The sequence below is a fragment of the Gavialis gangeticus genome, unplaced genomic scaffold (assembly GCF_001723915.1).
Source record: "Gavialis gangeticus isolate Ggan-Ray unplaced genomic scaffold, GavGan_comp1, whole genome shotgun sequence".
Classification (NCBI taxonomy): domain Eukaryota; kingdom Metazoa; phylum Chordata; order Crocodylia; family Gavialidae; genus Gavialis; species Gavialis gangeticus.
This window is the reverse complement of record NW_017728964.1, coordinates 13,409,283-13,423,975: the sequence shown is the minus strand read 5'-3', so window position 1 is coordinate 13,423,975 and position 14,693 is coordinate 13,409,283. Positions and strand designations below refer to the sequence as shown.

At 48.0% G+C, this 14,693-nt stretch overlaps 1 protein-coding gene across 2 annotated transcripts in view; it reads right to left on the bottom strand.

Moving 5' to 3' along the window:
• The window catches only part of EVPL (envoplakin), a 30,025-nt gene that overhangs the window by 3,841 nt on the left and 11,491 nt on the right, over positions 1–14,693 (bottom strand). For both annotated transcript variants that reach the window (XM_019503141.1, XM_019503149.1), the window contains exons 9-21: positions 13,726–13,821; positions 12,671–12,796; positions 11,632–11,778; positions 9,534–9,688; positions 8,078–8,175; positions 6,952–7,133; positions 6,226–6,404; positions 5,222–5,360; positions 4,116–4,309; positions 3,523–3,673; positions 2,889–2,972; positions 2,691–2,801; positions 1,300–1,392 (exon numbers count right to left, since the gene is read on the bottom strand). In XM_019503141.1, the coding sequence (XP_019358686.1) occupies positions 1,300–1,392; positions 2,691–2,801; positions 2,889–2,972; positions 3,523–3,673; positions 4,116–4,309; positions 5,222–5,360; positions 6,226–6,404; positions 6,952–7,133; positions 8,078–8,175; positions 9,534–9,688; positions 11,632–11,778; positions 12,671–12,796; positions 13,726–13,821 (1,755 nt within the window). The remainder of the gene's footprint in view (positions 1–1,299; positions 1,393–2,690; positions 2,802–2,888; positions 2,973–3,522; positions 3,674–4,115; positions 4,310–5,221; positions 5,361–6,225; positions 6,405–6,951; positions 7,134–8,077; positions 8,176–9,533; positions 9,689–11,631; positions 11,779–12,670; positions 12,797–13,725; positions 13,822–14,693) is intronic.

The window sequence follows — 14,693 nt, the reverse complement described above, 5'->3', positions numbered from 1 at the left end:
AAAAAAAAAAAAAAAAAAAAAAAAAAAAAAAAAATCACTCTTTGAGCATAGAAACAGTGACCATTCCTTGAACCCTGAAGTCCCCCAAATGCTGGCTAGTCGGAGAGTGGAAATAGATAGAAGACAAAATTGGTATAAAGTCTGCATACATTCTAATGACAGAGCTATTTGTAAATGGCACGGAAATATTTGTCAGTCGCACTGAATTAAAAAAAAATGGTTGCAACGTGGGAGAAAATTCCTCAAATGACTAGAAACTAGCATGATTTCTACCACGTTTCCATGGGGTTGTCTGTCCAAGTGGTCAGGCCGTGACATGGTTCTCTCTCAAGCATGGTTTATATTTGGGGGATGCTGGTCAACCTTCATTCAGGATGTTCTTTTCCTCCAGAGAACAAAATGTTTCTTAAGAAATTGCAGCTTAAAAAAATTGGGGTTGAGGGGGACACAATGATCAGACAAATATTGTTTTAAGCAGAAAACTAAAAACCAAATGGTGAGATGTCAAGTGAAATCTGGAACACACCTGATCTCTGATCTGCTGCCCATCAGATGGGCCTTCTCCTCATCAGTTCCATGCATTCATACAATCACTTTTCATTTATTAACGTTTACACGCACTTATATTTAAAGCACTGGGCAAATATGACTGATCAAACAGGCCGCGAGTCTGGAATCACTTTGAAGTGCAGCTAGTGCAGAAGTGAAACGCCGTAGCTGGTCACATTAAGCAGCAGTTTAGCGCAGGCAGTTAGAAATCCAGCATCTAGTGGAAACTGCAGCAACGGTTTGGGTCAGCAGAATGTGATCACCCCAATTTGGAATTTGGCTGGGACAAATGAGTTTAAACACCCTTATTCATACCTAAAATATGAAGAGGTATTTAGCGACCAAGTAGTATCAGAGCTTCTGCTTTACATCTCTCCTGAAAGATGGCACTAGCTCTGTTTGGCTGTATAGCGCCCTGGATGCCATCCAGAGTTCATTGCCACTCTCAAGAGGGAACGTGCCAGCTAGTGTGGTTCACCAGAGCTGCTGTTTGCCCTGCAGTGAATTTTACCCCTAGTGCCTTCCATCCATGGTCTCTGTCCCCTCCAGCTTCTAATCCTATTACCTTGCCTAACTTATGAGATCTAGTGAGATCCCAGCTTAAGGAGACATGCTGACAAATTCTTCTGCATTATGTCCTGGAAAGATGCCAGTAAGAACCTGCTGCCTCTTCCTGGGGGTGATGATTGATGGAGGAGAACATGTGAACCACGGTCAGTGGAAAAAAAGTGTTGAGGTGTTTACACAGACCTTCTCCATAATCTTCTTGGCAAACTCCAGCCGGCTGAGCTGCTGCTTGTTTTCCGCTGCAAGCTCCGTGTAGAGTTTTGTCACATCGTTTCCCTAAACAGAAACAGCAAGAGCAGTTCAGGCACTCAGTCCTGCCAGGCATAGTCCTCAGATCTCTTGCTCTATATCATCTGTGCAGCAGTTTAAGCCTATGGTCTCTAGGCACCTCACAACTTTTAACTAAATGCTGTAGTGAGGTATCACCCTTGGTTTTGTAGATGAGGAAGCACGAGTCATGGGGAAGTGGTGGGCTAGATTTGTAATGGTGTTTAGGTGCTTCACTTCAATGGACTCTGACTCCAAAACACTTTTACAAATCTGGCACCAAGTGACTAACTCAAGTTCACATAGCCTGACCGCAGCATAACTCAGTTGAACAGAGGGTCCCCAAGTCTCAATCCCATAATTCAGGCAGGACACAATACTCTCCCACTATAACCAGCCACAAAGCCATAACGCTCATTGATTACAGCAGGATGTTTTAAGCAAATACATTAAAGGTCATGTACCCACAAACTGCAAGCATAAGAGTTTGGACCAAACTCTTGCCATGCCAAAAGGTTGGAATGGGTGAGAGAAATGCAAACTCTCAGCAGCCATATGGAGAAAGCTGAGAAGCTCCTTCTCATTTCCTTCTAGGGACAGTTCAAGGCCTGAGTAGATAGTTTGAGAAACTCATCTGAACCCACTTGGATTGGACTTTTCTGTAGAGCAACCTGAATCCAAGCCACATTCATCTCTGGAGACAATGTCAAATCTTAGACAGGTCTCATGAAGTAGTCATAATCTGTGCTATTCTTGTTGGCATCTTGCTGCATAAAGTACAGCAACTGGGAAAATAAAAGTGTACATCCATATTCTAACATCCATAACATCCATATTCTGATCCTAAGAAATAGCCCATGCAACCTCTGCCCTTTCAATATGCATCCTAATTAACAACATGGTAAAGAAGAAGCCATCAGGGTGATGAGCATTTTGACATCACTGAGCTTGTTGATGCTATTCAGATCGTGGGGAGCTGAGAAGTAGATGTGCTGGTGGATTTCCTGTCTGCCCCGAAGTAGAGGGTATGTCTGTACACTGATACTTCCCTGACTACTTTGTCCAATGCTATTAGAAGAAGAGATCAGCATAGCTCATGCTTTAGAGCAGGATGATCATTGGCTGGGATCACGAGATGAGAATGAGAAAATGGCAGAAGAAATCATGTCCCCTCAGAGGAAACAAGAGAGGCTGTGGGCCAATTTCAGACTTGGCGTAACCAAATATAACCACATCCAAGGCACTAGCCCTGCACTGGTACAAACCAGGTACCTGCAGAGCAGAAGGCTTTCAGCTCACGGTCTCACCTGGGCCTGGATGCTCTCCTGCAGCGGTGTGACACGCAGCCTCTTGGCAGCAGAAGCGCTCACGGCTGGATCCAGAGAGGAGCAGTATTTGCTTGCCTGAAGTTCATAGTCCTGTCACAGGTGGAGACAGAGAAGTCACTTTGGGTCTCTGCTGGGTAAAGCAGAGGGGTAGAGCCACCCAGCAAAATCCAAACCTACGTTGAGAGATGACTGCACATTTTGGGATAGCTTCACTACTGAGCACTTCTCTGGTTCCTTGCCCTGGATCTCCTCCACCAGCCTCTGCAAGAAACAAAGAATAGGACATAAGGGAATGGGTGACAAATTACATCCCAACAAACCTCCCAGTGAGAGCAGGGCCATGTCAAACAGAGCAACTGGGGAGGAGAAGCCGATTCTCCAGGGGTTACAAGTGTGAGAGCAACTGCGAGGTCTCAGTCCAGCAGGCAGCTTTGCTCCTGCCTACTGGTAGCATGTACTGAGCCATCTCTCAGGAAGGGAGCCCAGACTCACTTGGGGACTCCAAGTGATGGGGATAATACCAGGTCAGAGGTGACTGATGTCCAACCTCATGTGCTAGAGTGAGAAACCAATAAGCCCAGAGACACTTGGGGCCTCTTTCCCCTGGGCTGATAGAGCTCAGGTGTTCGTGGAGAGGCTGCCTCAGACCAACTGGTGCTCTTTGCCCACAGGGTCTCATCTAGTTGTTTCCTCTGTTTCCAGCATGGTGAAACAGCCTGTGGCTACACAGGTCAGAAATCAATTCTTGGTACTGCCTGGAGGATGCAGCTGGCAGGACCCAATGGGTCCTGGGACCCGTCGCATGACTCACCTTCTGTGCCTGCAGCTTGTAGTTGATCTGACTCGGCCCATCTGTGGTCTTGACCTGGTGCTTGGGCAGGCTGTTCATCCAGAACATCAGGTTCTCATTTGAGTTTTGGAACTGCTGGTAGGTAAGGTTGATGCTCCGGAGGGTCTTCTCCCTGGATAAGTACGTGGGAGGTGGGGAGCCCGGGGAAAGAAGGAGAGTAGGAGAGAGCTCTGTGTGAATTGCTAGAGGGACATGATTGTGCATGTCACCAGTCACCTCTCCTGGCTTACATGGTGCCAGGAGGAAAATGCTATGCCCTTCTCAGCTGATTCTGAACAGAGGCAAAGCCTGTCATACACACAGGAGGACTGAAATGGCATTGTACTGCTGAACACAACTGACCATGAGCCACACCAGCATGAGGGTTTGGGGTACTGGGATAGAGAGGGGGCCAGAAGATCTGCCCAGAGGGCTCCAAATTGGCCCTATATAGTTAAAGCAAACAGGCCAAGTCTGAACTGGTCAGGGTGGGGGGGTGGGAAAGAGGCCCACAACTCCTCCTGTCGCCACCCCCTAAAATCACAGCATCAGGTAGTGGGTGGCAGGCTGCTCACCGGTGATCCAGCTGGTCAGCCACGGCATGGTAGCGGTCATTAAGGAGCTGCACCTCCCTCTTCTGCCTGGGGAAGTCAGGGCAGTACTCCTGGAAGTTGTTCTGCACAGCACTGCAGCTGTGCTCAGCGTCCTTGAGGCTGCGATTCAGCTTCAGCAGGCAGTCCTCTCGGGCAACCAGGTCCCGTCTCATTCTCTGTGGGAAGTCAGGCCGCCGGGTTGACATCAGTCTTTCCACCTGCGCTCCCTGCTGAGAACCCTTCCCCAGCCCTGTCGTCCCATCAGTGTCCCACAGGGAGGGAGACACTGGCTGAACAGAGTGGGAGGGAGCTCCTTTTTCTACCCAAAAAACCCACTGGGATTAGAAAGGACAGGGATGGATTCACGGTGGGGCTCCATGAATATACCTTTTGCCTGAGTGTGAGAGTAGCACAGGCATGGAGCCATGAATGAGGGAGGGAGGAGGGGGATTCAAATAGTTCAGAGGAGAGATGGGGCAATGAAGGAGCTGACAGTGCGTGGGAAGCAGAAAGAGCTGGAGGGGCTTGGAAGAGACAGAGACATTGTTGTGGGTAAAGGATGAGGGATAGTTGTGATGCAGAGAGGTTGGGAGTTGGGACACTGAGGTAGCAGGGGAAGGGAGGGCCTGCGGGGCAGAGTGCAGTATGTTCACATCGCTTAGCTCTTATGGGTGTGAGTCTAGTTGGAGGCCTCCAATGAGTGGTAGGGTGGCCATCATAGAGGACATTCCAGTTTTCTGTTACTCTGTCCTCTATTGATATGAAACTTGATGCCTTTATGTCCTCTATTTCTCTCAAGAGAAAAATAGAGGACATAAAGGCATTGGGTTTCGTATCAATAGAGGACAGAGGACAACCAGACTGCCCTCTATGATGGCCACCCTAATCAGTGGCTGTAAGGGTTGCAGCCTTCCATCAACCAAGCAATAACTGCTGAATGGGCGGTTATGCCTGTAAACACTGTGGAGTATCCTCTATCGGAGCGAGTCAGGGTGTGAGCACACAAGGCTCCTGTGAGGGACTAAGTCCAGGTTAAATGCCCCACTGGGAACTGGATCCATCTCATGGCTAGCCAGAGGCTCCCTCACCTGCAGCTCGTTGGCACGATCCTGCAGGGCATTGGGGGAGGCAGGGATGGTGCTGTCCTGAGCCAGCTTGGCCTCAAAGCTGCTAATGACCTTGTCCGTGTTCTCGATTCGATTCTCCAGGTTCAGGGCTGCCTTGGCTCTGAGGAGGGGGAGATGACAGACAGGATGTGAATAGCTGTGGAAGGCATGAAGTATTCCCCTTCCCTTCAGACTCTGAACTCTGAGACTTCTGAATTATGGCACTCACCATCGGCAAAACCCATTACAAAGATGGCTTTAAAACAACAGCTTTGCCCATGACACAGGCCCCTGAGCAGCATGGATGCTAGGAGATGCCAGGGCATGCGAGCCTACCTGATCTGGGGCTGTTCCAAGAGAGACTCCGAGCAACGGCAACCAACTCATGTTGCTGTAACCTTAATAACCCCACCCCTTCCTGACCCTACCCCTAGGCTCAATCTGGGCTGTAATCCCAGTTCACCAGAAGCCTGTATCCTAATGCTTCCTTTATGGTTCCCAATGGACTATACAGTACCTAGCATGATGACATCTTCGCCTCGACTGAGATCTCTATGGCAGAGGTGCATATCTGCCTTACCTTCTGAATGCAGACAAAACTAGCAATAGTAAAAAAGGTCAGGAATGTGTCTTATTGCAGCAGTTCTCAACCTTCTTCAGACTCAAGACCCTTCCCCACCTGCAGAAAATGCCACCTAACAGTGCTAATATTGCATGGCACCCTTCAAAGGATCTCACAGTACCCCAATTGAGAATTACTGTTCTATTAGATTATGATCTTAAAACTGGCTCTGTTTTTGCAAAGTCTTTCCCTATTTTGGGGATTTTTCCACTTGGAAACAGACCTCCTCTTTTCCAGTGGAAGTGATTCTAAGGATCCTCTAAAATCCCCCAGGACAAAACGGTCTGTGCAGGATTTTGCAAAACACCATTCATCAATTCATGTGGCTCCTACTGACCGCTCAGGTGTCACTGTCACCACTTACTTCTCACTGTATAGGCTGGACAGCATCTTGACATCATTGTACTTGTTTTTGAAGTTGTTCAAAGTTACGGGAAGCTGAGAGGCAGAGGTGCCCATGGGTTTCTTGGAAAGGTAGGCCTCACACTCCTTCTGCAAGGCATCCTTATCTGCTCCAATGTCCTGAAGTCTCTTGGTTGTTCCCTAAGACATGAGGGGATGTAGGTGGAGTCATTGCAAGCAGCTGCAGCAGCTCAGTGCTAAGCTGATCTGATACAGTAGGGTTTGCTGAGAGGCCTTGGCAAAGCCTGGCTGGGAAAAAGTATCCATGGCACCAAGTGGTTCATGGTACTCAGAGATAGGGAAAACCCATTAGACTGAGTCTGTCCAACTGCAAAGGCATGGCAGAGACACCGCTCCTCCCCACCCCCAACAGAAAACGTAATCTGCACTGAATGGATACTGGACCAGATCTTAGTCCAAAGGAAGGGGGAGAATCTCAGGGTTTGCGACAAGAGCCCAAGCCCACATCTATACTGTTCATCACTGTATTAATCATGGAAATACCGGTATTCACCCCTAGATCAGACCTTTGAGATGTGTCTGTAGGGGCAGCAAAGCTCTATGTCCTCTTTGGAGAGGATTGCTAGCTCCTAGGTAGTTTCTATGTCAGCTCAGTTCTGGACCAACAAATGTGGAAGTGTTGGAGGGCCGAAGGGTCATCCGGCCCCTTGCGCTCCTCAGCACTTACCTCCTGGTCTTTAATCCTTTTGGTAAGGTCCTCTATAGGGTCACTGTGGTTCACTGGGGACCTCACCCGGTTAAAAACCTCCTTTTCCACTTGGGCCATGTCCCTGCTCAGGTTATCCAGCTTATTGAGGAGCTGGCCAGCTTGGGAATCATCACTGGCAACAGTAGGTGTTTTAACTGGAGCTGCAATGACGATCAATATTAAGTCTCTCATTTCCCATCTTCAAACGCTCAGTTGTGCAGCTTCCATGACTGGGAGCCTTAATGTTCAGGTTAGACAAACATTTGCCTGAGAGGGTGAGGCAGAGATGATCCTGCCTTGACCACCTGTAGTCACTTCCAGAGATACTTTCTATCACTCTTGGCTGAGCAGACCTTACACCCTATCTCTCTGATGGACAGATCCTACACCTTGGTCTTCACCTACCCTTCTTCAGAACGATCCCACATACAGACATCTGTTGCCATGGGATTATGCTGGGCTAGATTTAAGCCTATACATGGGTTTTAACATAAATTGTGAAGCTAGGAATGTGAGTCTGGGTTGGAGTCCTGGATTCCACCTTGCAGTACCTAATGCACTGAACTCAGTGTCACTGAGGGGTGGATCACGTTCCCTGGGGGGCTGCTTCATGACCAAGGTAAGAGAGTTATTGACTTTACGTGGCTTAAGCTGCATGCATCACCCTGTGTGGCCTTCTCATTCTCCAGTCCAAATGTGCCCCTCTGACAGTCACTGAGTAGAGCTGGCTGATGGAAAAAGAACTGGATAAACCAACTCTCCATTGCTGACCTGGCTATAATGTGGAAAGGGTTACTTATGCAAGGCCTCTCTGTACATCAGCTCAACCCAAGGTCACACAGCGAGGCAGAGCCAGCACCAGGCACAGAATGCAGGACTGCTGCTATCCAGTCTATTGCTAAATCTGAGACCACAGTGCATCCATGTGCTAAGGAGTGTTATGCCTCCGAGAGTCCACATGTAAGAATGGGGCATCTACTCAGAACCCAGATTTCAAAGCTTCACCTATAGCATAATTACTGTTTCACAAAACAAAAACCCCGCAAGTAATAACCTGAGACCAGAGATCTTGCTTTGGGGGTGCAGTCTTCACACCCCCACTTACCTTGGTGGCTGGGTATAATCGGCTCCTTGTGACTGCTTCTCAGGGCGTTCTGAACTGACGCTCTCTTCTGCTTCACTGCATTCAATTCACCTTCAAGCCTACAAGCCAAACCAGGGAAGCCAGCAGCACAGGGGTTAATACAGGGATTGAACTCAGCAGAAAGCACACCCACAAGGATGCCTGTGTAGGGCTTCCTAAACCCGATGGGGACTCACCTGAAGACACAGACATTATCTGTTCCAAGCAAGGGGCTGGCTTTACTGGCAGTCTGACTATACGCAGTGTTGCTACTGTTTCTACCCTAACATCTGGAAGTGACAGAATCCCGTCTCGCAAGGATGACGAGACAGACTGAACTGACAGTTGAGTTTGGGGGTGCTGGTGTTCAGAAGGAAAAAGAACAGGATGGTTGAAATGCGGCTGAGGCATGTGGGCCAATCCCTGTTTCTCCAGAGAGATAAATTAACAAACCAAGGCAACACTTGGAAAACCACGATCTTAAATGTTTTCCACACAGCATCAGATATAGAATCCTTTAATATCTTCATAACTACAGTATAGCAAAACCCCTGCTGCAGAACCATGCCAGCTATTTTCTGGGATATTCCTTGGTGGAGAAGTGTTGTGAACCACACTGGAAACCAACACAAATCCGACTGGTTTGCAAGGCTGTATGCAGGAAGGCTACCAAACACCCCTAAAGACATCAGTAAACCAAGTTGTGAGAGAAGGCTTGGAAGGGGAAATATATTCTGTGGGGCAGCCACTGTGTGGTTTCATCAAGCTATGAAATGTCAGCATGCTGCAAATACTACAGGTCAAGCATTTGTTACTGCACGTGAAATTCCTGAGCACCAAGGAGGGACAGGAAGGATTTAAGGAGGCATGAAAGAAAGGCTGAGGGTGACCTTTTCCAAAGTGCCTAAGTGACTTAGGCACTTTTGAAAATGGGTCCTTGGCCCCTAAGTCATATCTGAAAATAGGACTTAGGGGCCTTGTCTAAATACACCAATTACCTGGATTTATTTAAATCTGCTTAGAAATTTTAATCAGCTTAGGTTCAATTGGCAAGGAATCAGTTGAAGCTGGAGTCAGGGTAAGGTACTCGTAAACTGATTTAACTAGGTGCACAAACGTGAGGTGTGCTAGGTGCATTAAATATATTTCTAAAAGGATTTAGTTAAGCTGGTGAGACCTACAGACTCAGGCAAGACCAAACTTCCCAGAGACATTAAGGCTTATCATCAAGAAAGGCCGCTTCACCATGACGTGCGCCTGTATGGAATACTGTTGCTAAGAGAGTTGTTAGAAACCACGTGACCAGGGCATTTGATACTGGGCAAAGCCCTAGAATAAAGTAGAATAGGAAACAATACTGCACTGGCTGGGAGACCTTTCCCATCCCTGATTTCTCTGGGACACAGCAAAGCCAACAACACACAGGCAGTGAACTCACTGATGCACTCTGTCGATGGCCTCTGGGTCTGGAGGAGGGATGGAGAAGCAGGCAGCAGGTGCCGTCTTTGTCACCCCTTGGCTGCTCTGCACCACCCAGTTCTCCTGGTTGCTGTTGTCTTTCAGGGTGTACTTTTCACCCCTCTTGAGCTGCACCTGGGAGAAACAGAGAAGTGGGTTGATTTTCCAGCACTGGCTTTCGATCTTCTGTATTTTCAGGAGAAAACCAAACTCCTTGCATTTGTCAGGGTTTTCAGGTCTGGTTGCCCTCAAGGGGCCTCAGTCTTATTTTGGGAGCTCAGGTGTCCAACACCATCCCCTGACAGAGACCACTGCAGTAGTACGAGGAAAGAGTATAAACTGGATTAATTCACATACCGCACATCCCCAACTAAGGTGCCCACCTTATTTTGGGAAAGCAGAATGGGAAAAAAGATATTTCCTTTTCCTTTTAACCAAACTGTTCAGAAACAGTTCTCTCATTTAAAGACAGGCACCCCAATTCTCAATCACTAATTCTGGGGTAAAAGCTGTGTGTGGTCAGTGAGTTAATAAGGTACGCCTGCATGCATGGCAGAACAGGTATAAGGGAGACATTGCCTTGTTGGAAATGAACTGGCATGTATCACCAGAGCGGTGGGTCACTTCCAGTTAGGGCTTGCCTTGTGATCCTTTGATAGAGCAACAAACTATCCTGGATTTCGTGGTTGTCTCTTTAAGGGCTCCTCGACAGGCCTGTGCAAGTGGCTAGTATTCGCTTCGGATTTGGTCAATTCAAGGGACAGCGATTCGACTCACTGTCCCAAATCGATTCGGTTGAATCTGATTCAGAGATTCGGCTGCAAAACCAACCCCCCCTCAACTCTCCATCTCCTGTCCAATGGGGGGGCATCCCCACTGCCCCGCGCTGCATGGAGGGGCTCTGTCACGAGCCCCGCGCAGCTGCTGCAAAAGCCCACAAGTCTTTTTTTTTAAAAGGCCGGAGCTGGGGCAGGCGGGGCAGCCATGGGGGTGGGGCTGGGAGAGTGGGTGGAGGTTGGGGAGCTCGTGGCAGAGCCCCCCACATGGCATGGGGCAGTGGGGATCACGCCCCTGCCTGACAGTACCTGGTGAGTCAGGGGTTTTTTTAAACAACCGGGAGCTGGGGTGGGCAGGGGTCGGGGGGCGCTCAGGCAATGGGGCCTGGCAGGGGTCCCCCCATGGTCCCCTGCCCCCTACTTACCAGCATGGAGTCCGGGTCCAGCTCCCTGCTGCAGCCAGCGGGGACTGCCCGAATCACCAAAGCTCTCTGAATCTTCTCCGAATCAATTCGGAGAGCTTCAAATCGATTTGGACTTTTTCATTGGTCCCCTGTTCTGATTCAGATTCAGAGATTCGGAAACCGAATTGGGCCAAATCTCCTCTGAATTGAATCGGCACCCGAAGCTTCGCACAGCCCTACTCCTTGAAATGGACCTTTTGTCCCTGGTATGGAAAAAAAGGGATCTTGAATTAAACACCAGGCACCATCCTGCTGGGTCTGCCGAGAGGATACAGCGTGAAACTGCCTTGTGCCACCGGAAGTGGCTACACTGCCTCCACCTGACAAGACGGCTATGGGTCAACGCTGAGCTGGAATCAGCACAGCCACATTCACTAGAGCTACTAAGTCTGCCCACGGTGCCACGCTGTAGCAGCTCTGCCAACCAGAACCGGAAGTGGGACAAACTCCTGGCTCTCAAGGTCTGTAGAGCACACGGATCCGTGTTCTGGATTTATTCCCTGAATGTTGGTTGCTTTATCCTTTGAACAGGATCCTTCCATTCACGGAAGGACCATTGCCCTCTGGAGCGAGAGGAGGGAACAGCAAATGAAGCCACCGAAGGACACGAGAACGAACTGTGAAAGAAACTGTAATAAGCCTGTCTCAATTGCTTCAATGGACTAACACCATGGTGGGCATGTTTCGATTTAACACATGAACAACTTGCACTACTGGAGACAAACTAAGGGGACAGTTCCTTTGCGCCCTAATGCCCTAGTGGGGGGCTCGTTGGAAATCCATAAGTGCCCAGCCCTGGGGGTGCTTTCCTCTCTACCTGGCAATACCATCATCTTACCTCACAGGCAACCCAGTCACAGAGGGTGTCCAAAGCAAGGGGCTGGGTGGGGTGGGATCGGCGCAATTTCAGAGGGCTGATCTCTTTGCTCCTCCTCTTCAGCTCAGTGATGCTTTTCTCTGCTTGTTTCACAGTCTTCTCCTCGTTCTAAGCCAAGGGGAGAGGCAGAGATTTATGCCAGGATCATGCTTGGGTGAAGAGAAACAGGATGGCAGCAGGAGTTTTACTATGGCCCAGATAGGGTGGGTGCACCACAGTATAAGCCCAGGCACTTTCCATTACCCCAATAGCTTCAGTTTGGAGCTGCCTCAGGACACTCACCATGACAAAGCTACATACAGGGAGGCTGTCTGCATGAATGACAACCCAGGCCTCCCCATCCATAGAGATTGAAAGAACCTCCCAGCTCACCACTTGGTCTCTTGGAAACCTTTGTGGAGATGTGCACAAGCCCTCGCAGGACAGGACAGTGCAGCAGCTTGGAGGAAAGCATGGAACGAAACCTCCATTTGGAATAAAGGTCTAATTTCTGACCCAATAATAAAGTCTCCTGGTTTTGACCTTCCGCAAAAAACATGGACGGTTCTAAATCAGACCTGAACTGAGCATGGCCGCTGCGGTCACTTGATGCACAGATGGTATTAGGAGTTCTGCAGCATGCGACTGTGGCAACCCCCATCAAACTATGGACCACATAACACCACCTACTATACAACTTCGATGGTGACATCACAGAGATGCATTCCCTTTTGTCAAGAGCATTGGACTGATAAGTCCAGTTTAAGGTTAGTTAACCATTGTTGCTCCAAGTCAGCCATATGAAAGAGGAAGACGACTGAGGGCAGCATGTTGCCCCAGGTATTTAACATGTTTATACAAAACTATGACAATCTGTTCTTGGTTAGGAGGCAGGGTGGGTTTGCACCCAATTTTTATCTGGTAGTAATACAAGAAAGGTGCAGAGGTGCCTAGTCTATGCCTGAGACATGTGATGCTGTGAAGTCTCATTAGTACCCACAAAGCCATCAGCGCTCCTCACCTCCAGTTGATGCAGCAAGTCAGACACCATCCCCGGACTCTCCTTGTTGAAACTGCTGTATTTTGTATCCAGGTTAGACTTCAGTGTCTTCAGTGACTGGCCTACTGCATCAGCATCATCCTGGAACTGAAGACACAAGCCCAAGAACAGTCAGAAGATGCTGAGTGACCATGAAAGATGGACATGGTACTCATTCACTCATTCCAGCTAAACCCTACTGCCAGCCCCCAAAACTGAACTTAGCCACAGCTCCATTTATCCCAGTGCATCTCAATGAGGGTGCCTTGAGATCCTTTTGTGGGTGCCCTAGGGTGCCTCACAATGTTAACGTGGTTAGGTGTATAAAATACGATTCATAAGATAAGCAGACATTTCATATAAGAAGCCATGGTGTTAAAAACAATCTATCATGTTGTAGTCTGAGTTCTTTGCAATAGAAAATCTACTTTGTAATTTTTCTGTAGCCAAGAAACAAGTGAAAACTAAGAGCTGGCATTTTCCAAGGGGTGCCTTGTGTCTAAAAAGGTTGAGAACCACTGATTTAGTCTAATAATTACAGCCAAACAGCCTTATCAGCCATTCCAACCAACCAGCCCTGACCAACTGTTCTGCTTCTCCAAGCCAATACGCCCAATTCATTTCAATTAACTATTAATGACTTACTTATTACTGCTCTAAGTCTAATTAGCCTCTCCCCATCATAGAAATATCAGCCCTATTTTAGCAATCTGCTGCTCAATCTCATAAGCCACCACCTAGTAAGCCTAATTGACACTCTCATTAGCCACCCGCAAACAAGCATCCATCAACTGTGAAGACTCTTCTTCTGCTTGCTGAAGCCAGTTCCAACCTGGGTACAGATCCATACTAGCTGACTATTGATGAGATGTAGCATTTTAAGAGCTGTTCCCAAATTGACTCAGACTGGATGGAAGCAAGAACTCCCCACACTTTCTCATCTTCAAGATGATCCCCGAATTTAGTCCTGGAAGACTGCCACACCCGTTCCTACCCCGACTCCCTGCTAGAAGGCAGGGCACCCTCTTTCTCTATACCTTCTTATAGTTCTCCACACTCTTCAGGTGACTTTCTTGGCAGATGCACAGGTTGAGTAAATTCTGCCACTCAGTCTTTAAGGCTTCCTGGTGAGTCTGCAGGGAGACAGAAGCAGATCTTACTTGCATCTTTTCACCATACCTTCTGGAGCCAAGTGAGCACAGCAGCAGGCAGCAATCACTGCTGAGCTCTGGTAGATAACTGGGAAAGACTATTCCTGGCCATATCATGCCTCTGGCACTTACAAAATAAGGTCCCGTTTTTAAAAAGGACCTCAACTCTAAAGCCCATACAGTCGATGCCTATTAACAGCAACCTGTCGATGCACTGGTGCCATGTGTCTCATAGGTAGCTGTTGCTCTTATGGAGAGCATCATCTGAACACATAATAGGGAAAATGTTTCCAGGGAAAATGTTTCTGGTAAGCAGCTGTTGCTGTAAAACTACAGTCAATGCCCAGTTGCATGTACAGTAAATGCAAGTGCATTATTGTACCTGCAGCACTGGATGTTGCTGCTTACAAAGTAAAAAAATAAAATAAAATCTGACTCTGAAAATGAAAGCCTTGAGTTCAAGGGCACTGCTTCTTCCAGAACCAGCTAATTTCCTTCAGCATCTTCCCCCTGGGATTTCCAAAGAGGTACAAGCATCACTTTCAGATCCCTGTGGTTTGGGACAAGCTATTAGTGCTTTCCTTCCTTGGAGGAGATGCATTGACAGCAACTGCTCAGTGACATGCAGGGGAGGAAATAGGATTTTCCTGGGGATAGCAATACAGCAGCTCTAGAGGTATGTATGACTCCACTCTAATCAATTTATCATCTCTTTATTTATAGATTAGAGTAAACATTTCATTTCAGATAAAAGAGAACATTTCGCATTGATCCAAAATGATTTTTGGTCATTGTTTTTAGTTTTGCAAAAAACAGGAAAACTTTTCAGTTTTGGTTTGACCTGCTCCATCTTC